The following is a 23,761-nucleotide window of genomic DNA, read 5'->3' on the forward strand; positions in this document are numbered from 1 at the left end:
GGTGGCTTTGGAAACCTGGTACAGTGAAATAAGCTGCTTTAGACCATGTGCAGGCAGCGTCTTTACAAAGCTGACCTCAGGTAGCAGGTACAACTATATTGCCATGTAGCAAATAAAAGGGCAAGCACTTGGTCCACTAATTGACACTTGAGGAATTCGAGCACTCCCCACATATGAGATATGTAACTACTCTTAGGATTCTTCATTTCTGTTTTCCTTGCTGTTTTGAAGCAGATTCTTGCTTTATAGATCCAGTTGGCCTTTAACCTGGTGATCCTCTTGTGTTGGTTTTCTGAGTGCTAGGATTAAAGACATCACTACTGTTCCCACAGTGGTATTCTGACTGGAGATGTGAGGTACTTCTTACAACTAGGAAAGACCAGAATCTTTCCTAGTTTGAGTATGTGCAGTAAGGGTGTAACTCAGTGGCAGGATAATTGCCTAGCATTGGAAAGAATGCCTGTTTCAATTCCCATACCCCAAAAGAATCAAATCAAAACAGGACAGTTAAAACTCATGCACTTTTTTTTATTGCTCTAAACCTAACAGTGTCCCAGCCAGCCTTGTATGTAGCTTGTTTGTATGAAAGTGTCCAGATTTATTCTACTCTGTGTTGTGGGCTTGTTTATGTTGTGCCTCTCTATGCTGGATTTTTTTCAGCCTTTGTCTGAATAGGGTTAAGGGAGCACTTCACCAATGAGCTCCATCTGTAGCCTTCTTGTTTTGTTTTGCTGTTTGCTTCATGGCAGGGTCTCAACTCCATTCCTCTGGCTTCCCTGAAGAGATCCCTGTCTCTGTCTCTAGAGTGCTGTGGTTAAAGGTACTAGCCACCATGTCCAGTTTCTCTTTCTCTCTGTTTTTTATCTTATGCTTTGGAAAGGCACTTGGTTGACACTTTTGATCCTGATTTGGTTTCTCTGTGTAGTCTTGGCTGTCCCAGAATTTGTTCTGTAGATCAGGCTGGCCTTGAACTGGTCTGCCTACCTCTGCCTCCTGAGTGCTGCTGGGTTTAATGCTGTGTGTAAATGGAAGGACCACTTTTGTTTCCCTGCTTCCCATCCCAAAATAATTACACTGGTCTTGAACTCAGAGATCCATCTGTCTCTGGGTCCCAAGTACTGGGATTAAAGGCAATTGCCACCACCACCACAAGCTGCATCTTGTGTTACCTGTTCTCTGTAATGCATTTTGCTGCTCTGGTGACTCTGGCATCTGCCCTTGTCTCTGCCCTTCTTCCTTGGATCTCTGGATTTCCCATCTCACTCTATCCTGACTTGCTATAGGCCAAAGCAGCTTCTTTATTAACCAGGGGTAATAAAATATATTCACAGCATACAGAGGGATTATCCCATAGCAGGTGTGTGCCACCACTGCCTGGTGACACTCTTGATTCTTGACTGAGTGGATTTTTTTTTATTTTTATTTAATTTTATATAACAAAGTCCAATTAAATGAAAACAAACATTTATACACAATATTTGGGAATTTGGGCGTCGTTCTTTCCAAACTACTTCCTGCTGGTAAGGGGCGCTGTCTTGGGGGTGACTGAGTGGATTTTTTAGTACCTTGACTCATTTTCTGTTTCATTTTTGGCTTCTTGGAAAGGTTCGTTTCAGCTAATTTATACACATATATGAATTCCTAAAGCAACCCAGGAAATTGGTTAATTAGCACACAGTGGGTTAAACTTATCTGTGAAACAGAGAGGTGGGATAATGAAGTAACATTATTGAAGCAACTGTCTTGGCTCTTTCTGCTCCAGGTATTCGCTTTGTCTACACACCCTTATGGATGCAGGGTGATTCAGAGGATCCTAGAGCACTGTCTCCCTGACCAGACTCTCCCTATCCTCGAGGAACTTCACCAGCATACGGAGCAGCTTGTGCAGGTACTATGGTTGCCAGAAGAGGAGCTGCATATATTATCTCCCCCACCCTCTGGGCTCCTGTAGGCCTAGAATGTGTTTTATTAGAAGTATTAACCAGTGCCCTTCAAATCTTTGGAGCTTGTTTCCATCATAGCCCAATTTGTGTTTCATGAGTATGGGCAACGGTTTGAAGCACTGGCCTTTGAGTTGGAGTCTGCAATCGTGGTATACCTCTGGGTCTCTGCTCCACTGGCATACAAACCAAGTGTACCGGTTGATTCTTCTTTTGGTGTTTGCTTCTACTACTGATAAAATAATGAACCCTGACTGTTTTGTTGGATGCACATCTTCTATAGAAAGGCAAAAGCAAACTTTTTGCAGCTTCCATTCTAATAGAAAACATTTATTTCCTGAACTTTCCCTCCCCCATTCTGAAGTAATTGCAGTCCTACTTTTTTGTAGTTAGTAATCTGCAAAGCATTTAGCTAGGAAGTAGGTGTATAAATATGTAAAGAAAAACACTCTGCATTCTAGTAACAGTGTTTGTTTTGTAATGAGAGGGGAAAATTATTACCACCTGTCCATTTAGAAAATTGTTGAAGGTTCCTTCACATTTCCATTAGCCATTGTGGTGCTATAAGAGTGATAGATATTTAATTATTTGGAAGATCCAGTTACCTACAGAACTGTTTTTTTTATGTATATTTTCTTTGTTTTGTTGCTTCTCAAATAGGATCAGTATGGAAATTATGTAATCCAACATGTACTGGAGCATGGTCGTCCTGAGGATAAAAGCAAAATTGTAGCAGAGATCCGAGGCAATGTACTTGTATTGAGTCAGCACAAATTTGCAAGGTGTGTGCTCTGGGAATCAAGGATTGGGTAGTACTTCAGCTGCAGAATCTTTTTTGTTGTCAGACAGTTTTCTATCCCACCATCCAGCTCCCAAATCACTACAGGGAGGCTTATTGCTAATTATGGAAGCTTGGCTAAGAGCTTAGGCTTGTTTCTAACTAGCTCTTAGAACTTAAATTAACCCATTTTTATGTGGTTCTGTTACCTGTTACTTTGTAATGCCCATTCATTGTTCTGCATCCTGGCTTCTTCCTTCCTAGCATTCTCTGTGTCTGGAAATCTTGTTTAGCTATTGGCTGTTCTGCTTTTATTGTCCAATAGGAGCTACACATCTTCATAGTATACAAAAAGATTATTCCACAATGCTTTTTTCCGGAAGTTTTTGTATTTGCTTGTTTATTATTTTTATTTGTATGCATGTGCCTGTACTCTTGTGCACTGGACCATCATGCCCAGGTGGAAGTTAGAAGACAGCTTGTGGGCCTTGGTTCTCTTTTTCTACCTTACAGGTTCTGGGTATCAAAGCCAGTTTGTCAGTCTTAGCCTCTTCTCTCCCCCCCCCCCGCCCCCCCGCCTTTTTTTTTTTTTTTTTTTTTTTTTTTTTTTTTTTTTTTTTAAGTGTTGCCTGCTTTAAAAATTCAAGTAGTATACCAAGCATGGCTTCAAAGGCTTTCTTAACGGCTCTTTCTACTCCTTTGGAGTTGCCGCTGAAATCTGGGGACTTTCAAAAACGATGTACTTTGTTCCCCAGTATGTTTTCTGACTGTAGTGGTAAGCATTGTGAGATGTTCTCTCCTCATCTTCCTCTTTGGCATGAAAGGGACAGTTTACCAGGTCTGCCCAGGCCTCCACTTAGCTTCAGAGCACCAGTCTTGGGAAATCGTCGTGTCAATGCCTTAGCGGGGTGCTTTTCTACGTAGATTCATTCTCAATGCTCATGCAATACAATACTGATGGGTTTTCCAGGAGTTCCTTCCCTGGCGTTTTTGTGTGATTTGCTAAACAGAAGGCATGCCTCCTATTTGTCAGTGTTTATATTGATGTTCATTAATACTTACTTGTAATTAGTCAAAAAAAAATTTTTTTTTTTTTAAATTATGTCTTAGAATTCTGCTTGAGCTTATTTATTCCATAGTGCCCGTGTAGAGTCTGGATGACAACTTGGTAGAGTAGATTAGATTCTTCCTATCCTGTGGGTTCCTGAGAATGAACTTAGGCTATCAGGGTTGGTAGTGGCAAGCACTTTTATCCACCTTGCCTTCTAGCTGGTCCATTAATTCAAGAGTGCTGCAGCCTAAAATCAAAGCACTTAATGTGTAATTTAGTCTAGAGAAGCTAACAGGCAGGCAGTGTGCCCACCTGGGATTGTGCTTATTGGTTATCGTCTGTAGGTAAGTGTGGCCTCTTTTGAGCCTTTTCTCCTTCCTTGAGGTTTTAGAGCCTAGAGCTGTCTCTCCTCTTTGAGCTCTTGACAAAGCCTCAGCTTTCATCAACTCCCATATATTGACTGCTGCTGGGTCTTGCTCAGTGCCAGCATTGCACGCAGCACATTCTTTTCTGTTTGTTTTTGTTTTCAGGATGCTGTTTGTGTCACCTTGGTTATCCTAGAACGCACAGACATCTGCTGTCTCTGCCTCCTGAGTGCTAGGGTTAAAGGCGTGTGACACTTGTGCCTGGCTTAGCACACTCTGTTGTTGGTTCACACAGTTTTGTGCTCAGAGAACTGAGGATGCATGTCTTCTAATAACGGCAGGCAGGCAGTCTGAGGGATTCAGTGTGGTGACTAGCCATCAGTCTGGCAGCCAGGCATTCAATGTTCATAAGTGCTGGCATAATGTAGGGCTTCTGTGCTTCTGAGTAGCTGAAAGTGCTGTGATCCAGCTTAAGTTCCTTCACTGAGCCCAGAACTACTACTACAGCGTCTGTTAGAGTCGTGCTGATAGAGCCTGGTTGCTGACCCCGAGCTTGTAGGTGCAAGTATAGCATCATATCTTGATATGTGTTGAAAAAGTGATTGCAAACTAGTTGAGCTGTTAGAAAACTCTGCTGTGAGCCTTGTGTGTCTATCAGACTATGGGTCAGTGCCCTTTTCCTGGAATACTGGGACTCAGGTGACTCACTGTTGGATACTCCAGTGTTTAAGACCAAAACAAGAATCTTATAGAGCCAGACTCTGGACAAATGAGCTCCCTATATGTACTGTTTCTTCCCTCATTGTTCATCCTGATATACACAGCCTAAGAGAGGATCTTTTCTGATTGTTTTTCCTAATTTTTCTTATGACAGCAATGTTGTGGAGAAGTGTGTCACTCATGCCTCACGTACAGAGCGTGCTGTGCTCATTGATGAGGTATGCACCATGAATGACGGTCCCCACAGTGCCTTATACACCATGATGAAGGATCAGTATGCCAACTATGTGGTCCAGAAGATGATTGATGTGGCCGAGCCAGGTCAGCGAAAGATAGTCATGCACAAGGTAAGTAGGTTGGGTACCAGCCCAGAGTGGGCAGAGGACCGGATGGAATGTGTTCAGATACAGAGAATGGCAGATATTGGGCTTCTTTGTGTTGCTGTACCAGGCTTGTTCTGTTTTCCCTCCTCCTACTGTTTTAGGTTCACTATGGTCTCTCCATGTTTGCCATTCCTCTTCAGTTCACATTATGGGGGCCTTGTTTCTTGTTTTAAACTTTTTCTTTCTCCTTCCCCCACCCCCCCTTTTTTTTCCTTTTATAGGTATGGGTTTTTTCTTTGTATGTATTCCTGTGCATTATATGCCTACAGTGTTTTTAACACTTTGTTTAGTGTGTGAGTGTGCTGTGGTACATATCTAGATCATGTGCTGATGTGGTCAGGTTTTGTGGCAGGTGCCCTTTACCTGGTTTTGCATATTGTTTTGTGGTTGAGCCCAGGCCTGGTACATGCTAAGCTAGCATTCAGTCATCAAGTCATGTCCCCAGCCCCTGTTTGTTTATTTGTTTGGGGGGGTTGTTTTGTTGACAGAGCTTCATTGTGTAGCCCAGGCAGGCCTTAAAACTATGATTCTCCTACCTCAGCCTTCTAAGTACTGAAATCACAGGCATGTGCTACCACACTTTCTTCTGAAGTAATTCCCTCTCTGGTCTCTGAGATCAGCTTATCAGTCTAGGATAGTCTGCTTCCTTTGTCTCTTTTTCTTATTTCTCATGTTCACTGCTCGCACCATACTTCCATGCAAAGGCCGCTCCTTGCCACTGGCCCACAGTGCAGTAGACAGGAGCAGTGGGAAGCAGTGTTGCCCATGGCGGAGGCCCTCACCTCACCCCACCCGTGCAGAGGCAAGGCAGGAGAAAGGAAATAGAGGTGTGAACAGATAGCTGCTGTGAGTGGGGGTTGATGGGGAGTCACCCAAGAGGCCCACAGGTAGGGAAGGCACACCACAGCTGTTTGTGCCAGGTGGTGCCAATGCCTCTGGCTTGCACCCCTCAGCCTTTGTGCTCTGGGCTCCCTCGGCCTTCTCAGTGGAGGGATTGCTGTTTTCTGGCAGTGATGACCCACTTGCCCTCACTGAGGACCAAGTTCGATAATGAGAATCTTTGTGATGGACTCGTTCTGAGCCAGGCAGAATCCCACCAGCTCTGACTCAAAGCCGTTCCACTCCCCGCCAGTGGTGCAGATGGTGACAGTTGAAGGCTGGTGGAGCCCAGGACACTTGGGACTGCATCTCATAGCTTGTTGGTGTGTAGAGGTGCTATGAGTTAGGCAGGGCTGTTGTGTGTAGGAGCTAGAAGCACAGTTGTTGGTTAGCAAATACTAAGCCTGTGGCTATAACCTGCTCTTCTGAACAGAGTTGCCCTGGGCTCACCAAGAAAGTGTATTCAGAGGCACAGGAAAGTCAGGAAGGGCAAGAGAATAGAGTGCAGTGTATAGGTAGAAGGAGGACTCCTTAAAGGAAGAGCATTTGAGCACAGCTTTACAGGAAGGGAACAAGTAGTGAAGACTTGGGGACCTGAGAAGAGACACTTTAATAATTCTTACATTTATTTTTACTTTATGTGTGTGCTTTGGCATGCATGTGAAGGTCAAAGGACAGCTTACCTGCTAGAGTTAGTTTCTTTCCTTCTATCATGTGGGTTCAAAGGATGGAACTCAGGTTGTCAGGCTTGGTGGCAAGCACTCATTCACGTCCAGGACTGTGCTTTAAACAATTGTTCTGCTATTGTGCCACTGCTGTAACTATGAGGAGGGGAAACCATGTAAATAGCTGAGCCAATAGCTTGTAGCATGTTTCAGGTTGAAGAGAAGCAGTCAGTGGAAGATAGAATCAGAAGAAGAGGGAGGGCCAGGAACTACTCACTCACTGCCAGGGCCAGTGGCAGAAGAGAAGAAACTAACATTTCACTAATTCAAGTCAAAAATGGAGTCCAGCAAAGGAGAGAGGGAAGGAAAGTGTGCAGATTAAGAACTGTGAAAGCCAAATTGTGTGTTTATCCAAAGCAAGGGTGCTCGAGGCTGGGATCCCAGTGAGAGAAGCCCTTGTTGAGGATATGGTCCTTACAACATCTGGGGGACAACACTCCTGGATCCTTGGGAAGGAAGTGGATTGTTACTTTGTTACCAGCTGTTGTCACTGAAGGTGCCAGGATAGACATGTGCTCTTTCCTAGCCTGTGTTCTGTGTGGCTTCACAGCAGTTTCTAGAGCTCCTTGGCCCTTCCTTGCTCTGTGCTTATACTTGAGCAGACTAACTGCTGACCCTGTAGGCTTCAAGGTGGTCTATCACCTGTCTCCTCTGGCATGGTGCTCCTTGGGGTTTATGTGTGAGTTTTGGGTGGGAACACAAAGTGCCCCTCTCCATCTCTATTCTCTGTTGATAAGGTTAATAGCCAAGCAGAAGGGAGTCAGCACTGCTAAGTATGTAGCCTGGCCCTTGAGCTCTAAGTGGAGAATTCTAATCCCTTTCACCTGGGTGCACAGGAACAGGTCCAGGGAAGTTGGCCCAAGAGAGTATTTATTCACAGGCATGACCAGAGCTCAGGTTGGTGGAGTAAGAGTGCCAGAGATGTGTCACAAGTAGTTGGAAGATGAATCTCTGGGTTGAAATAACCTGTGCTATTCCTATTCCGTTTTTTCTTTGTCTGAACTACAGAGCCCCTCTGTATCTTTCATTTCCCTCAGCTACACTGTCATAGTGTCGATCTTCCTTCTCTTGTTACTGTATCTAGCTATCTAATCCACCTATTGGTATCTTAAGGTTTTCTATTTCTGTGATAAAACACAATGACCAAAAGTAACTTTGGAAGGAAAGGGTTTGTTTCATCTTTAAAAATTCTTGGTCTACTCTATTATTGAAGGAATTCAGGGCAGGAACTTGGAGGCAGGAACTGATACAGAGACAATGGATGCCGCTTGATGGCTTGGCTTGCTCAGCCTGATTGCTTATAGCCAAGACCACATGCCTAGAGGTGGTACCAACCACAGTGGGATGGGTCCTCCCTCATCAATCATCAAACAACAAAATGTATCACAGTCTTGCTCACAGGCCAATCAGGTGGGGGCATTTTCTCAATTGAGGTTCCCTCTTTTATAACTCTAGCTTTATCAAATTCACATGAAAACTAGCTAGCACAAAAGACTCCTTGTTACTTTGACACACAATCACACTTGTAAAACGTAACCTTCCCTTTTTTGTTCATCCTCAGGATCCTCATATTAATACTAACCTCACAACATAAAATCCTCAACTTTTAAAAGCTATGCAGCCTTTACAAATATTTTAAAAGTTTTATTTCTTTAAAATATCCAGATTCTCTCAATTCTGGGCTCTTGTAAAATCAGAATAAGTTAAATACGTCCTCATTTCAAGGAGAAAGAACCAAGGCACGGTCATTCTAACTAAAGAAAACCACAATCCTGCAGTGTAAAGCTCAGTGTCAGACTTGTGGGACTCACCCAGGATCCTTTGGGTTCCTCCAGAAGGCTTGGACAGTCATCTGCAGCCCCTACAGTTTGTCTCCTAAGCTCAGGCTGGCTCCACTCCACAGCTGCTATGGTACTGGAGTCTCTGCACTGGGCTCCGCCCTCACCAATAACCTTTCCTGGGTACTCTCCAGGGAGTTTGACAGTGCCATATTGGTGCCAAGCCTCAACTTCTCTCATGTCTCCTTCAGTTTTGGGCCTTCTGCCACTCAGTCTGCACCTTCACCAATGGCCCTTCCTGTTTACTTGCATTTCCAAGCTTCACCTTCTCTCCATGACCCCTTCAAAACCAGTGCCACCTGGAAGGGTCTTACACATTACCAAGGATGGCTGCAGCATGTGGGCCTCTCGGGCTTTTCTAACTACAGCTGATCCTGAAGATTTGGCTTCAGTGATGCTGGTCTCCTTATTCATGGGCCCAGCTGGCCAAGTAGCAATGAACCCGCAAAGCAAAGTTTTTCACTTTAGTGGTTAACTCCAAATATCACTTGAATGGTCCTGCTAGTCTTTGTTTTCCTCTGAAGCTTCATAGCCAGGCCTTTGTGACCTGCACTGCTCACAGCATTCTCTTCCACGCTCCCACAGAAGCCCAGTGAGCTGAGCACATAGCATTGCCTCTGACCTGGTACCAATTTCTGTCTGTCTTAAGGTTTCTATTGCTGTGGTTAAAAAAAAAAAAAAAAAAAAAAAACACTGTAACCAAAGCAACACAAAGAGGAAAGGATTGGTTTGATCTTATTAAATGTCCTTCATTCATGGAAGTCAGGGCAGAAACCTGGAGGCAGCCTGCTTTAGAGGCGGCTGTAAAAGAGTGCTGCTTGTTGGCTTGCTCCCAGTAATTTGCTCAGCCTGTGCTCAGGTGCCATTGTTCATAGTGAGCTGGGACCTCCCACATCAATCATCAGACAAGAAAATGTACTACGGTTTGCATCAGGTAGGGTTATTTTCTCAGTTGAGGTTCCCTTTTCCAAAATAAAATGACTCTAGCTTCTGTAAAGTTGACATAAAAACTAGCCAGCACTGTTGGTTTCAGTTAACTAGAAGCAGTCCTATGCCCTGGAGAGGCAGGAATCAGGTGGTGAGTTCAAGTGAATGGTTCCCCAAAGGAAATCCCAACTGCCGGGACAGCCTGGTGATCTGTGTGCCTGTGGGCAGGTGCTGTGCAGCTGGCTGCCATGTGCTGTCCTGCCCTGCCCTGGTTGGGTTTCCTGTCCTGTGTCAGTGCTTAGGGGCAAGAGCTTCTGGCTTGCTAGCAATAAGAAGACAAAGATATCTTTGTGGGGTGAATGAAGTATGTGCACCAGGTACAGTCTATATCTGGGAAGGCACTGGTGACGTCATGGCCTCTCTGGCCGGTGTAACACACACTGTCCTCTCCAGATCCGACCACACATCGCGACTCTGCGGAAGTACACCTATGGCAAGCACATTCTGGCCAAGCTGGAGAAGTACTACATGAAGAATGGCGTAGACTTGGGGCCCATCTGTGGCCCTCCTAATGGTATCATCTGAGCAGTGCATCCATCCCTGTCCCGCTGACCTCACTGACCCTGGCAGATCCAACCAGCAACCAGAAATGCCCAGCATAGAGTCAGAGTGGGCAATGGTTGGTCCGGGATTACTCCCTTCTTAAAAGGAATCAGATCCACTCGTGGAAAGGCCTTTGTAAATTTCATTTTATTACACATAACATGTACTAATTATTTTTTTTAATTGACTAATTGCCCTGCTGTTTACTGGTGTATAGGAACTTGTACATAGGTAAATCAGTGTACACGGGAGGCCACATGTTTTGTTCTTTGTTGTATCTATATTCCACATGTGGACACTTTCAGGGTGGTTGCTTTAACAAAAAAAGTTTAAAAAAAAAAAAAAGACAAAAAAAGGTTTTTAACTCATTTGCCTTATGGCAAGTTTTGCAAATAGCTCTTCCCCACCTCATTTTATTAAAAAAACAAAACAAAACAAAAAACAAACTGAGAAATTTGAATTTTAGTTAAATGACCCCAGACTGGCATTTAACACTGTTTATAAAATATATATATATACATATACATATATACATATGTGAAATGGGAACCTTTCAGAGTTGCTAAAGCATCAGCTTGTGATACGGAGTTCATAACACTTTTTTTTTTTTTGGGAGATGACCTCATGCTGAGGTGGTGGCTGCAGATCCAGGGGCAGAGGCCCAAGACCAGTGGGCAGGGCTGTGTGCTGCCCGTGGGCTTGCTTTCTATGAACACTGAGAAGCAGAATCTGATTATCTAGCATGAGAGAAAACCCAGCTCTGCTCCTGGTCTTGCTTCTATAGATACATAGTGTATACTTGTGTAGACTTTGCATATATACGGATTTGTAGTATTTTCCTGTTCGGATGTCTAATCTGTATCTATATTGTACCCTAGTAGTCGGACATACTTTTGATTGTACAATTGTACATTTGTATACCTGTAATGTAAATGTGGAGAAGTTTGAATCAACATAAACACGTTTTTTGGTAAGAAAAGAGAATCAGCCAGCCCCGTGCACTCGGTGTATATCCACCTTTTATGGTCGTAGCAGATAGTGTTGTATATTGTAAATTGTAATTTCAACCAGAAGTAAATTTTTTTTTCCTTTTGAAAGAATAAATGTTCTTTATACAGCCTAGTTAATGTTTAAAAAGAAAAAAAATAGCTTGTTTTGTCAGCTAGTCAAGATGGTAGTGAGAGCCTTTCTAAATGTTATTTCACACGATTCAGTTCACACTAGTGTTCTTTTTTTTTTATCCTAAAAAAAGTACTGTTTTGCTTATTTTGTGACAGTAAAAAAAAAAAAAAAAAAAAAAAGGACGTGCAGAAATTTCGCCTGCCCCTTCCCCTGCTCAGCGCCTCCCCTTGTAAAGTGACTCGCCCTCCGTTTTGTACAGATGAGCTGTATTTTGCATTTTGTCTACTTGTAAGTGAATGTAACATACTGTCAATCCTCGTTTGAATATAGACTGTAACACTACATGGTGTACATTTCCAGAGCCTTGTGTATATTTCCAATGAACTTTTTGCAAGCACACTTGTAACCATATGTGTATAATTAACAAACCTGTGTATGCTTATGCCTGGGCAACTATTTTTTGTAACTCTTGTGTAGATTGTCTCTAAACAATGTGTGATCTTTATTTTGAAAAAATACAGAACTTTGGAATCTGAATTTGCTGTTTGTATCACTTTCACTCCCCACACCTGCTCAGGTGAGCCCTGCTCCAGACTGGCTTTTCTGCTGCCCCTGGGATAGACAGGAAGGGTGGAGTATTAAGCTGATTAATTTGACCTGAGAGGTTGAGTTCAGTCTGCCTTGTGCAAAAGCCTGGTTTCCCAGTGTTATGAGACACACACATGTGCCAATGTGTGTCTTTCACCCCAGAAAGGGAACTCATGACAGACAAAAGTAATGATTGCACCAGAATCCATCTTTATGAACCAGTAAATTTTTACTGGGGGTGGGGGAGCGCACCAGAGCACATATTAATTACCCCAAAACAGCTGCACCACCATGAAGCAAAGCTCCTCTCCCCTGCAGTGTTGGAGCCCTGGAATGCTCCGCAGAGCACATAGGAAGATGGAGAGGTGCCTTAGTCTTCAGTGTGGCCTTTCCTGGATGTGACCTTTTGCTCCCAAATCTCATGACCTCCCCACTCTCCTTGAGGAACTGTTTCACGTAAGAGGAAACTGCCACACAGGCCTGGTGGCTTAAATTCCAGCAGAGGCAGGCAGATCTCTGCATTAGGGTTTAGCCTGGTCTAGTTCTGGGACAGCCAGGGGCTACACAAGGAAACCCTGTCTCCAGAAACAGAGAGAGAAGGAAAGAAAGAAAACTGCCATCAATACCTAGCTTGCTTGGAAATCCCTTGGAATTGGTCTCCTAGGCCCCTTTCTGCAAGCCTGTGTCCATGGCTGACTGTCCTGATGACCATCTTATAGGAGACTCTGCAGTTTGGGCCTTGAAAGGTTTCTTTTCTGAGACTGGGTTGTGGCCAGTATCTAGCCTCTCTGATTATCCTCAAAATGACTGTGTCTTTGGGTTCACAGAAGCCTATCCTTGGGGGTCCCCACCCAGCTGTTCTTCAAGAGACATCTTTAGCGAAAATTGACAAAGGTTGGTTTAGCCAGGAAAGCCATGCCACCTCTGGAATTTCATCTGGTCTCCTCTAGGATGTAGGGGCTAGCAAGCCCTCAGGGCCACAAATTGAGGCCAGAAAGTGAGGAATGTTTCCAGTTGAAGGTCTGATTTTCTTGGACAACTGGAGTTAGGCCACACCCTAGCCTTGCCTGTTGCTACCATGGTTTCCCAGAGCAGGTATGTACCTGGGGCCTGTGTTGTAGGGCAGCTCAAGGCTGGCCTTGTCCTCCTGTGCTTGGTTTGGGCTCTTCCTTTAGCATCTCAGTAGAAAAACACATGTTGGAAGTGGGATGGCCCCTAATATCAAACCTTGCATGTAGAGTGAGGATGAAGTGTGTTTAATCCTTGTATGCCCCTGAGACTGAATTCTCTACAAAAGGAGAAACTATCTAAATAGTAGTAAGCGTGTTCAAAAGCAGTTGTGTAGATGGAGATTCTGTAACTGAATCGTGCCCAGTATGTCATGTAATAAGCAGCATCTGCATTTCCCCTATTTACAGTAGCAGACTAACAGCTTATGAACAGAGGTGATGCAGAACCTCTGCTTTCCCTTCCCCCATTCACTGGGTGGCTATGCAGAGAGCATGAACTATTTTATGGGCTCACAAGCTTGTCGTTTCAACCCTAAGAGAATGAGACAAGAGGTTAGAGAGTTTGAGCTTAGGCTACAGGAATAAGGTTGTCTTTGAAAAACAAAACCAACCGAGCTGGTACACAGTTACAGTCCCAGCACTTGGCACGTGGAGGTAAGAGGTACAGGAATTGAAGACCAGAGTTATTTCATGAGACCCTGTCTTTGTGGTTGGGGAGGCCTGAAGGTGATGCATAATCCACCAGCACAGGCATGGAGGTCGGAGACAGCCTTTGCTTGTCCATCCTTACCATAACAGTCTTGTTTGAGGCAGGTTTTACTTAGTTGCTATATATGCTTGCTGACCCACAAGCTTCTTGTGTCTCCGATTCTCATCACATGGCAGGATGCAGGATTATAATTTCTGGCTTTCCATGGACTCTGGGGATTTGAACTCATCCTCACAGGTGGGTGGCAAGCTCTTTATTCACTGAGCAGTCTCCCCCACCCGAAGGAGGCCTGTCTTAAGCAAACAAAAACTACTATCATTAAAGAAGTCTATCCAGTGTATCTCATTGACCACCAATTCTACCACCATCGGAAGGTAGTTTGTCATTTCCACTTTACACGATTTGATGTGACTGCATGCTGTGTCCACCCCTCATCTTGTGACACTAGGAGGGAGTGTAGATGTTCTAAGCTCTTGTGAAGAAAAGATGAGAAGATCCAGGCTTCGTGTGCATTGTTAGCCAAGCCAGGGTTTTATCTGGGTCTGCTGACCCTGACCCAATGCTCTGTTTATTGCATCTTGCTCTGCCATTGTCTGTATGGCCTGGCAATTGCTACCTTTTAGAGTTGCAGAAGGGCCAGTGAAATGCCTCAGAACATTGTACCTCCAGTCCCAGGGAGTATGGTGCCTTCTTTTGGCCTCTCTGGATTCTATGTACATATGGTGTACAGACAGACATGCAGACAAAAGACCCATAAACATGAAAACAACTAAATTTAAAAAAAATAAAATGCAGTTGCAGAAAATAAATTCGCAAACCAAGTCACAACAACCTGTGACTTCTGTGGTTACCAGCTTTGGCCACATGAGGGCGCTGCTGCCTAAAGCAAGCAGTATGGAGTTCTCAGGGTTCCAGGATTCAAGCAAGCTCTGGCTTTAAGGACCAGGAAGTGAAGTGAGCTTTGTTTCTTCTTCTCTTAGGAGTCCCCAATGTGCATGTCCAGACCTTCATTGCCTGGGTTGGAAACCTAAGCTCATATACCTGGCTCAGATCCAATTGTTTTGATTTGCTCTTTGAGCCCTGTGGAGCCTTTGCCTTCTTTGGGTTTCCATTTCCACTCTTGTCTGTCACCTGGTGAGGTCTGTGAATGATAGGACCTGAGAAGAGCAGCCCCAGGTTCAAGGGGGTCTAGGCCCTAACCTACTCACCCAAGCTCTCAAAACAGCCCAGACCTCCGAGTGTTTGTGTAACCAGGGGCTTCACATCCCAGCCCCGTGGGCCTCTTCCTCCAGTGTCAAGTGGGAGAACTTGACTGGGCCTGTGGCAGCTGCTGACCCAGAGCTGCAAGTGAGCACCGCCTTTCCTTCCTTTGCTGCACTGGCAGGCACTTGGATTCTTTGCTAGGATGGCTAGCACATCTCCCAATGTGGGACACCTAAGTGGGAGTGGGCTTCTGCCTAGTGCCTCACTGGGGGCCTCACCTCCTAAAATCACGGCCCACAGTAGAACAGCATGTAAGGGTGATTTGACTTTTAAAGTTAGGTCACATGTGGCTCCCTAGCTCTGGAGACATTTTGAGAGCGTCCTGCAGTCTGGGTTCATGTGGAAGCCACCCGCTCCAGCTGTTCACTCCCTGACCCCCCAGAGGTATCTTGACCCATCTCTCAGTTTCACACAGTGACATCCAAACAGTTGCTGGCTAGCTGCAGTGGTGGTAGGATCCACCCTTGTGCTACCATTGAATTCTGAATTTCAGGAAGTGGTGGACCCAGGACTCAACTCCAGGGCTGCCCTGTGTTTCCAGGTCCCTGTGCCGGCTGCCATCTAGGCGAGGGGGACACAAGTCCTCTGGGGACAAAGAAGGGACGGCTCCACTTAAAAGCATCTACAAGGCATTGTCTGTGTCTTTCCAGGACAGCCTCATCCAGGCTCTGGCTCAACAGTTGTGGGGCTTGGTGCCAGTTTCGCAAGACCCCTAGGATGTATTCATTCCTAACAACAGCTGTTCTCGAAGAGCATGGCCCAGTGTGGCCAGGATTCCTGGCCATCAGTTCCAGTCTCAAGAAGGGGTGAGAAGGAAAGTGTTTTCAGGAAGTTCATTTTTTCCCTTCTAGTAAAATGACTTCAAATGTGCAGTTTATTCCCAGAAACTTGGGTGTGCTATGCAGAGGCTTCTGGGGTAATGCCTTTCCCTCCTCCTTCCTTCTCTCCCACTTCCTCCCTTCTTCCCCTCATCCCCTTGCCCCCTCATTTCCTGCATTTTTTTCTCTCCCTTGGTCTCAACCGCTGCCCTCCTCCTGCCCCCCCCCCTCTCCTTTCCCAGTCCTTGGGTCTTCAGCATGGAAAGGAGGACAGGTGAGTCTAGGCCTAGGGTCCCCACAGTCCTTCCTATTCCTGTGACCTCAGCCAGCGTCTTAGGCAGAAGTAGTCATGACCTAAGAGTTTCAAAATCAGGAGCTGATGAGATGTGAGCATGGCTGAGTCTGGGAGGAGGCGCCAGGGTGAGGAGTGAACCATTCAGTTCCAGCTCAGCCATGGACTGTGTGGCATCTCACCTGTCACCTCACCTTCCCTTCCTCAGTGTGAAATTTCAGGGCAAGCTGCTTTCTTCAGTTTGGACATGACGGTGACCATCAGGAGTTGCAATAGCCACGTGACACCCTTGGAGTCGGGGCCTGTCCCTGTCTGAGTTAATATAAGATGGAAACAGTGCCCTGGAGTGGGGAAACACTCCTCAGCAGGGTAGCTGCCCCTAGACAGAGAGGGAGCGGGTAGGATGCAGCTTCTGCGAGTCACCTGTACTGAGGCCTTTGAAGACACAGTTGCTGCTGAGTCACCCCAAGCCAGGCTCCGATGGAGCCACTTCTGCAGTCTGTTGAGTCCTATCTGGGGCAAGCATGTGCTTCTGCGAATCTCTCAATGAGAAATAATAAAATGCTCAGTTTAGGAGTCTCAGCCACGGTGATGATCAGCCCAGGATAGATGCCCCATGCCTCTCCACATCCGGGATGTCGGGACGAAGGTCCAGGCCATGCTCCAGCTCCAGGCTGCTTAGCACCTCTTCCCCAGCACTCGTCTGCCCCCCCCCCCCCAGATATCACTCCTGAGATGCCTTCCTAGATTTCCACAGGGGGTAGCCTCATCCCAGCACCAGGCTGGGCTCAAGGATCTGTTCAGAAGCAAATTGATGTAGAAACAGTATGGTGGTGGCTGCTCAGGCTCCCCAGGGCCAGCCCCACCTATCCCCTCGTCTCCCCCCACCCCCTCGCAGCAGGCCCTGAAGCCTCAAGTGCCTTCCAGCAGACCCCACTGTTCCAGAAGTTCTGACCCAAACACTGTGCTGCCAAGGGACCTGTTGGGGTCTTGAGGCTTCTACTGGCCCATCCACAGCCATCCCAGACACAAAGACCACTTAGCCCAGACTGACCAACTCCTCCCCTTCCCGTGTGCCATGACAGATGACTGGGCTCTGTGGCTATCCGCTGCTGTCCACGCTGGATTTCCACATGCAGGGCAAAGATGACCCAGAGTTCTGCAAAGCTGAATCTGGTTCCTCCATGTCTGATGTAATCCTGCCAGGACCCTGTTTCAGTTCCTGTATTTGGAAGGTCACTGACTCCCCAGCCTTGTGTCACCAAGCCTTTCCCAGAGAACACATCTTGACTCTGGCCTCCATCCTAACTCTTGGGGCAAAAAAAGAGAAGTTTGAATGGGAGAAGGGAGGGGCTGAAAATGCAGGAGAAGCCTGTGAGTTTCCACCCCTCAGTCCCAAAGTGACCTCCGAGCACAGAGGTTCCAAGTCAGGTCATACAGTGGTGACACACGCCTTTAATCCCAGCACTCAGAGGCAGAGGCAGGCAGATCTGTTAGCTCAAGGCCAGCCTGGGCTATCTACTTAAAGAATTCCAGGTCAGCTTGGGTAACATAGTGGGACCATCTCAATTTTTCAAAGTTTTATTTGGTTATTGGTTTTTAAAGATGGTTTCTCTGTGTAGCCCTGGCTTACACTGTAGACCAGACTGGCCTGGATCTCATCTCAGAGATCTGCCTGCCTCTGCCTTTGAGTGCCGGGATTAAAGGTGTGTGTGCCACCACCTCCTGGCTATTTCTATTTCTATTTTTTTTTTTTTTCTTTTTAAGGCTAGAGAGATGGTTGAGCAGTTAAGTGAACTTGCTGTGTTTTCAGAGAACCTATATCCCCAGCAGTTATATTTGGTGGCTCCTGTCTACCTGTACCTCTACCTTCAGGGCCCGGAAGCTTTTTTCTGGCTTCCAAGGGCACCTGCACTCAAGCACCCTCCCCACATGCACATAATCAAACAATATCAACTTTTTTTTTTCTTTAAGAGTTGGATCAAGATTCCTAGTTCAAATCCTGGCTTGTCCACTTCCTGCCTGTGAAACCAGGAGCAAGTTACTGATCTCTATGCCCCAGATTCTCCTACTCAAAGTAGGGGCCCTCAGAGCCAGCAGGCAAGGCACTCACTGCAGCCTGGGCAATCACTTGGCTCTCACAGCACCAAGCCTGTGGGAGGAGTTAGAGAGCAGATGCCTGGCCGGGGCTTGGCAGTGAGATGTCCAATAATCTCAGCTTTCTGAGGACTGTTGAGTTTTGAGGACCCCACCTGCTTTGCCAAATCTCTGGGGGAGGCGTGTGGAGAGATAACAGCTCTCGAGTCAAGTCTGGGGTACAACCTTGAACTGAGTGGGATAATGATGACATCTCTTCCAATCCCTTTTGGGGGCTTCCCTACCTAGGAGACAGTTTCACGGAAGGGGGGAGGAAAGGGTGGGAGAGATTGGGTCATCTGGGTGCCAGGCTGTGTCTGAGCATGTCCTTGGTTTAGAATGTGCCCCCTCAGTGATGCTGTAATTCACTCATCAAACAGTTCCCAATGCAGAGGCCAAGGTCTTGGCTCTCACTGGTCAGCTTGGGTGGCAGGGTGGTAGTGAGATTGAACTGCTGTCCTGCTTTGCTTTTTGTTGCTGCGATAAAACATGACCAAAAGCACCTTGGGGAGGAAAGGGTTTATTTCACCCTACAACTCTTCCATCACAGTCAACTACTGTGGGAAGTCAGGGCAGAAACTCAAGGCAGGAACTGAAGCGGTGGCCATGGAGAAAGGATGCTTGCTGACTTGTTTCCCATGGCTTGCTCAGCCTGCTTTCTTTTTTCTTCCTTCTCTTTTTCCTTTCTTTCTTTCTTTCTTCCTTCTTTCCTTCCTTCCTTCCAAGACAGTGTTTTTTCTGTGTAGCCCTAGCTGTCCTGGAACTCTGTAGACAAGGCTGGCCTCAAACTCACAGAGATCTGTTTGCCTCTGCCTCCCGAGTGCTGGAACCAAAGGTGTGCGTCACCATGCTCAGCCAGTCAATGATCTTAACACTGAACCATCTCCCTCCCCTCCCTCCCTCCCTTCTTCCCTCCCTCCCTCTCTCCCTCCCTCCCTCCCTCCCTCCCTTCCCCCTTCTCCTTTTGATTTTTCAAAACTGGGTTTCTCTGTGTAGTCCTGGCTGTCCTGGAACTCACTCTGTAGGTAGACCAGGCTGACCTCAAACACACAGAGATCTGCTTGTCTCTGCCTCCCGAGTGCTGGGACTAAAGGTGTGCGTCACCACCACTCAGTCCCAGCCTGCTCTCTTGTACACTCCAGGACCACCTGCCTGCCCAGGGCTCACATCACTCACAGTGGGTAGAGCTCTTCCACATCAATCCAATCATTAATCAAGAAAATGTCCCCACACCTGCTATGGGCTAAGCCGATGGAGGCAGCTCTTTCTTCCCAGGAGACCAGTTCTTCTCTAGCTCTGAAATATAGGGGTGATGGCATCATGTCATAGAGAAGTGTGGGGTGAAGGCGGCTTGGGTGAATCCCTGCAGTTGTTGTCCATTGACGATCTGGCTTTTCCTAGTTCTGGAAAAGACAGAAGGACTACTGAAGCCTGGGCGGGTGTGGTCAGAACTGCTTACCAGTGGGAGTCAGGAAGTGTGCCAGGTGACCTGTACACGCTAGGGGGGCAGCTGGAGAAGGGCTCTCTGTGGTGTCTCTTTGGATGGGGCTAGCACAGGGAGGGGGACACTGGTATTCTGGAGTGTGGTAAGGACACACATGAAGGTATTGGGTGACCTGTGAGGCAACATGTGCCCAGAGACTGAATTCCCAGGGAGACTCCTATTCTGGAGGGCACCCTCTCAGCTCTGTCTGTGAGGATGCTTTTGAGAAACAGCAGGTGGAGCCCTTGGCCAAAGATTCCCCACAAGATTTTCTGCTAGGTTCTTAGGGAAGGGGGTTGGTTATGTGGACTGAAAAGGGCAAGGCTAGACCATGCTCCCTGGCAACTGGTAGGCCACTATGAGCAACTCTCTGGGCCTTGCTTGCCTCCCAGCATGGAAAGCTCAGTACTTTATCCATTAGTCAGATCCAGCTGTTCCAAAGTCGTCTTTGCACCAAGTTGACATACCAGTCCTTGGGTCTCCTTGATCCCTGCTGGCCCTTTAGGAGCACCTCAGAACCAGTTTGTCCCCTTGTCCCCTTGGTCTGCTCAGCCACTCTGGACAGTGGTGTCATACCCATATCTGTGTCCCATCCACATCAGTTGAATTCCCAGTACAGGAAAGAGAAGAGCCCATAAAACCTTCCCAGCCTGTCCCCTGACCCAGTGCCCACTAGGTGTTAAACTCTGTTTTCTGAATGAGTAAGTGAAACCCATACGATCATAATTTCCCTGGTACATTGTAAACAGGCTCGGAGAGGTGTATTTGCACAGGCAAGTACCACAGCTCATGATAGTCAGAACCAGGATTTGAACCCAAGCACTTCTTAACCTGGACCCAGAGTTCCTCAGCTCCTAGCTGTGCTAGTAATAAAGCCGGCTCCCGATTGCTTGATTCCTCAGCATGCCAATCTTTTCCTGTCCTACTCTCCAAAGCGTCACACCTCCAAATGCCAAAATACTTAGGAATGGGATTGATTTAACAGAATCTTGTTGAGAGGCTGGGGATGTAGCCCTGGGTTTGATCCTTAGCTCCACATAAATAGAATGTTATGGAGGCAGGGGGATCAGATATTCAAGGCCATCCTCAGCTACATAGCAAGTTCAAGGTCAGCCTGGGCTACATAAAACCCCATCTTCTAAAAAAAAGGTGTAATTATTTATTATTATTATTGATATTTTTAGACAGGGTTTCTCTGTGTAGTGTAGCCCTGGCTGTCCTGGAATTCTCCCTGTAGACCTGGCTGGCCTCAAACTCACTGAGATCCTGCCCCTGACTCCTAAGTGCTGGGATTGAAGGTGTGCACCACTACTATCTGTCCTGCTTCTCTCTCTCTCTCAACAGGGTTTCTCTGTAGCTGTAGAACCTGTCCTGGAACTTGATGTGTTGACCAAGCTGGACTTGAACTCACAGAGATCTGCCAGCCTCTGCCTCCTGAGTACTGGGATTAAAGGCATGCATGCAACACTATCTCTTGGCTATTTATTTTTATTAATTTTAAAAAGATTTATTTTTGTTATTTGTGCGTGTGTGTCTGTGTGTGCACGTCCGCACGTGTGCATGCGGGCACAGGCATCCTTGGAGGCTAGAGGTTTTAGATCCCTTAAAGCTAGAGTTGCAAGCAGTTGCAACCTGTACCATGTGGGTGCTGGGAACTGAATTTATATCCTTGAGTAATATGTCCTCTTAACTGATGACCTATCTGTCCAGCTTCCGCTTCCCTTTATTTTCATAAAGACGGGAACTTTGTATGTAGCTCAGGCTGGCCTTGAACTTGAGATCCCTCTGCCTCAGCCTAAGTGCTGAGTGCTGGGGTTACTGACATTCATTACCCAGGTTTGGCTCTTTCCTAGCGATCTGTAAACCACGGAGTGAATGGCCCCCTCCCTCCTCTCAGGATGTCTGCTGAAGGCAGCCAGGCAGGCCTTGCATACCTGTGACGCCCCAGCTTCTCACCCCCTCTAGGGAACCCATCACACACTCTGCCTTATATGGTGCTGAGCTTCATGCTCAGGATTTCTTTCCAAGGGCCTGTGCGAGACAAGAACCCATGTCCATCAAAGGCATAATGCTGACTGCATGGACCTCAAGGGGTCCTGGCCGGGCCATGTGCCACCTAACCAATGCCTTGCTGATTCCTCGGAGGTCCCTTGGTGCAACTGATTCCCTGTGAATGGCCAACACCGGTGACTTCAGTGGAGCCAGACGCGTGCTGATGCTCCCCAAGCCTGACTGTAATTGACCCAAGTCCCTGCTCCCTGGACTCGGGGTGCCAAGGCTGTAGTCAGTGTCTCTCAGACAGAGACAGGCAAAGGAGAAGCTCAGGAAGACGAGGGGGACCCCAGATCGGGGTCGGGCCGTCCTCTGACACCGCCCTGCGGGAGGCAGAGGAACCCCGGGTGCTGCCTGGAGGAACAGGTTCTCCTGCGACTCTGCCCACGGCGTGCTCCGCAGATCCACAGTTGGGACAAGCAGATGTCAACGCCTGTCGGCCCCACCGTGCCCGGGGAAACTGAGGCCGGGGGCGGTGTCGCGTGCCGCTGTCGCCGCGGCCCCGCCCTCCTGCTCGCCCCGCCCGCGCGGGGGGCGGCGGTGGCGGCGGCGGCGGCGGCGGCGGCGGCGACGCTTCCTGCGGGCGCGGCCGCTGTGGGCGCGGAGCCGCGAGCGAGCGAGCGAGCGAGGCGGAGCCGGCGGCCGAGGAGCCGAGCGCAGGTCCCGCGCAGCCCGCGCCGCGAACAAAGGCCGCCATGAAGCCGGGGCCGCCGCGTCGCGGGGCCGCACACGGGCCGCGCGTGGACACCACCACCCACGCGCCCGGGGCCCGCGGGCTGCTGCTGCCACCGCTGCTGCTGCTGCTGCTGGCCGGCCGCGCCGCAGGGGTAAGTGATGGATGGGCTCCAGGAGGGTCTCCCGTATGTTCCCCGCGTGTCTCTGCTTGTCCCCTCACCACGCGTGCCACGCTGGGTGTGTCCCGGTCTCTGGGGGTCCGTTCCCCGCCGGGAAGCGTGTGCGTCCTGTATATGCCGGTTCGCCTCCTCCCCACCCCCAACCCATCCCAAGCTGCCTGCAGGGCCTTGGGGGCTTCCGAGGGGGAGGGGAAGGAAGGTGAGTCGATGAAGGTGACCCACGGAGGTGAATGAGGGTGACCCTGTGTGTGTGTGTGTGTGTGTGTGTTCGTGTGTGTGTGTCCGCTTCTGAGAAGGGTGCATGGGCACCTGTGGGTGTGGGCATGGGAAGGCTCTGTCCATATGGGTGGATGCCATCAGCACCCCGCTTCACACGAGGGTGACCCATTGTGCACACCGTGTGCCACCATGGCCATGGCTGTGTGCCTGCCGGGTGAGGGGGTGTGTGCTTTGACCCATGGGAGTGTGTGAAAGCACACACTTGTGTGTACAAGTGTGTGATGATGGTGGGCCTGAAGAAGCCCCCACCCCAGGAGACATGGGTGTCTACCAGGTGACCCCTGACTGTCCCTCTGTGGGGTTGAACTTGGTCCTGGCTTCATTAGGGGAGCTGGAGGAAGGGGGTCCTGCAGGTGGATGAGTCACATTCCTGCTCTGAGGAACCCAGGTCCCAAGTGAGTTCTGAGTTGACAGGTGTCTAGCTATAGGTTGAGTGAGCTGGGGACTTCTAGGTTCTACCCCCATGGTTGACTCCAGGAGCAATGGCTGTCCCCACCCTTTCAGATGACCACCAGAGCCCAGACTGGCAGGCACGCCCCTTCTCTCCTAAGCACAGTGTCCAGGCTGTAGGGAACCAGGAAGGGCCCTGGGTTGCTCTGTGGACCCCAAGCTCCTCAAGCTGTCAGCTTTGGGGAGGGAGAGCCCAGGACAGCCCCCGGTGGTCCATGCCTTGTCTCTCCCCCCCTTGATAGGGATGTGGGGAGAGGTACCTGAGAGAATGGAGGCGTTGCCCACTCCGCCTGTGGAACTGCTTCTCAGAAGTGTTATAGAAAATTACCCTTGACATCAAAGACCTGGTCTCGGAGTCCAGTGGCTGAGAGCCTCAGATTGTCCCTCTGCAAAGAGGGGTTCAGGGTGTCCTTGCCAGAGGAAGAGTGGACGTAGAGGCACCTTTAAGGGCATTTTGGTGTGAGTTGCAAAGGGCTCAGGACAAATGGCTCCAGGG

At 48.0% G+C, this 23,761-nt stretch overlaps 2 protein-coding genes and 1 non-coding gene across 18 annotated transcripts in view; all 3 read left to right on the forward strand.

The window, feature by feature from the left end:
- Positions 1-11,868, forward strand: part of Pum1 (pumilio RNA binding family member 1) — a 109,123-nt gene extending 97,255 nt beyond the window's left edge. For all 16 annotated transcript variants that reach the window (XM_051188936.1, XM_051188935.1, XM_051188938.1 and 13 more), the window contains 4 exons: positions 1,763-1,888; positions 2,601-2,722; positions 5,009-5,201; positions 10,060-11,868. In XM_051188936.1, coding sequence (XP_051044893.1) covers positions 1,763-1,888; positions 2,601-2,722; positions 5,009-5,201; positions 10,060-10,191 — 573 coding nt within the window. In that variant the 3' untranslated portion in view covers positions 10,192-11,868. The remainder of the gene's footprint in view (positions 1-1,762; positions 1,889-2,600; positions 2,723-5,008; positions 5,202-10,059) is intronic.
- Positions 6,241-6,323, forward strand: LOC127225524 (small nucleolar RNA SNORD103/SNORD85). Its single transcript, XR_007834807.1, has one exon. It is a non-coding gene; the product is annotated as a small nucleolar RNA SNORD103/SNORD85 (small nucleolar RNA).
- A 10,365-nt stretch (positions 11,869-22,233) lies between the features above and the next one.
- Sdc3 (syndecan 3) overlaps positions 22,234-23,761 on the forward strand; it is a 31,758-nt gene continuing 30,230 nt past the window's right edge. The window contains exon 1 of the mRNA XM_051188951.1: positions 22,234-22,509. Within this exon, the coding sequence (XP_051044908.1) occupies positions 22,378-22,509 (132 nt within the window). The 5' untranslated portion in view covers positions 22,234-22,377. The remainder of the gene's footprint in view (positions 22,510-23,761) is intronic.

This window comes from Phodopus roborovskii, unplaced genomic scaffold (assembly GCF_943737965.1).
Source record: "Phodopus roborovskii unplaced genomic scaffold, PHOROB, whole genome shotgun sequence".
In the NCBI taxonomy this organism is placed as follows: Eukaryota; Metazoa; Chordata; class Mammalia; order Rodentia; family Cricetidae; genus Phodopus; species Phodopus roborovskii.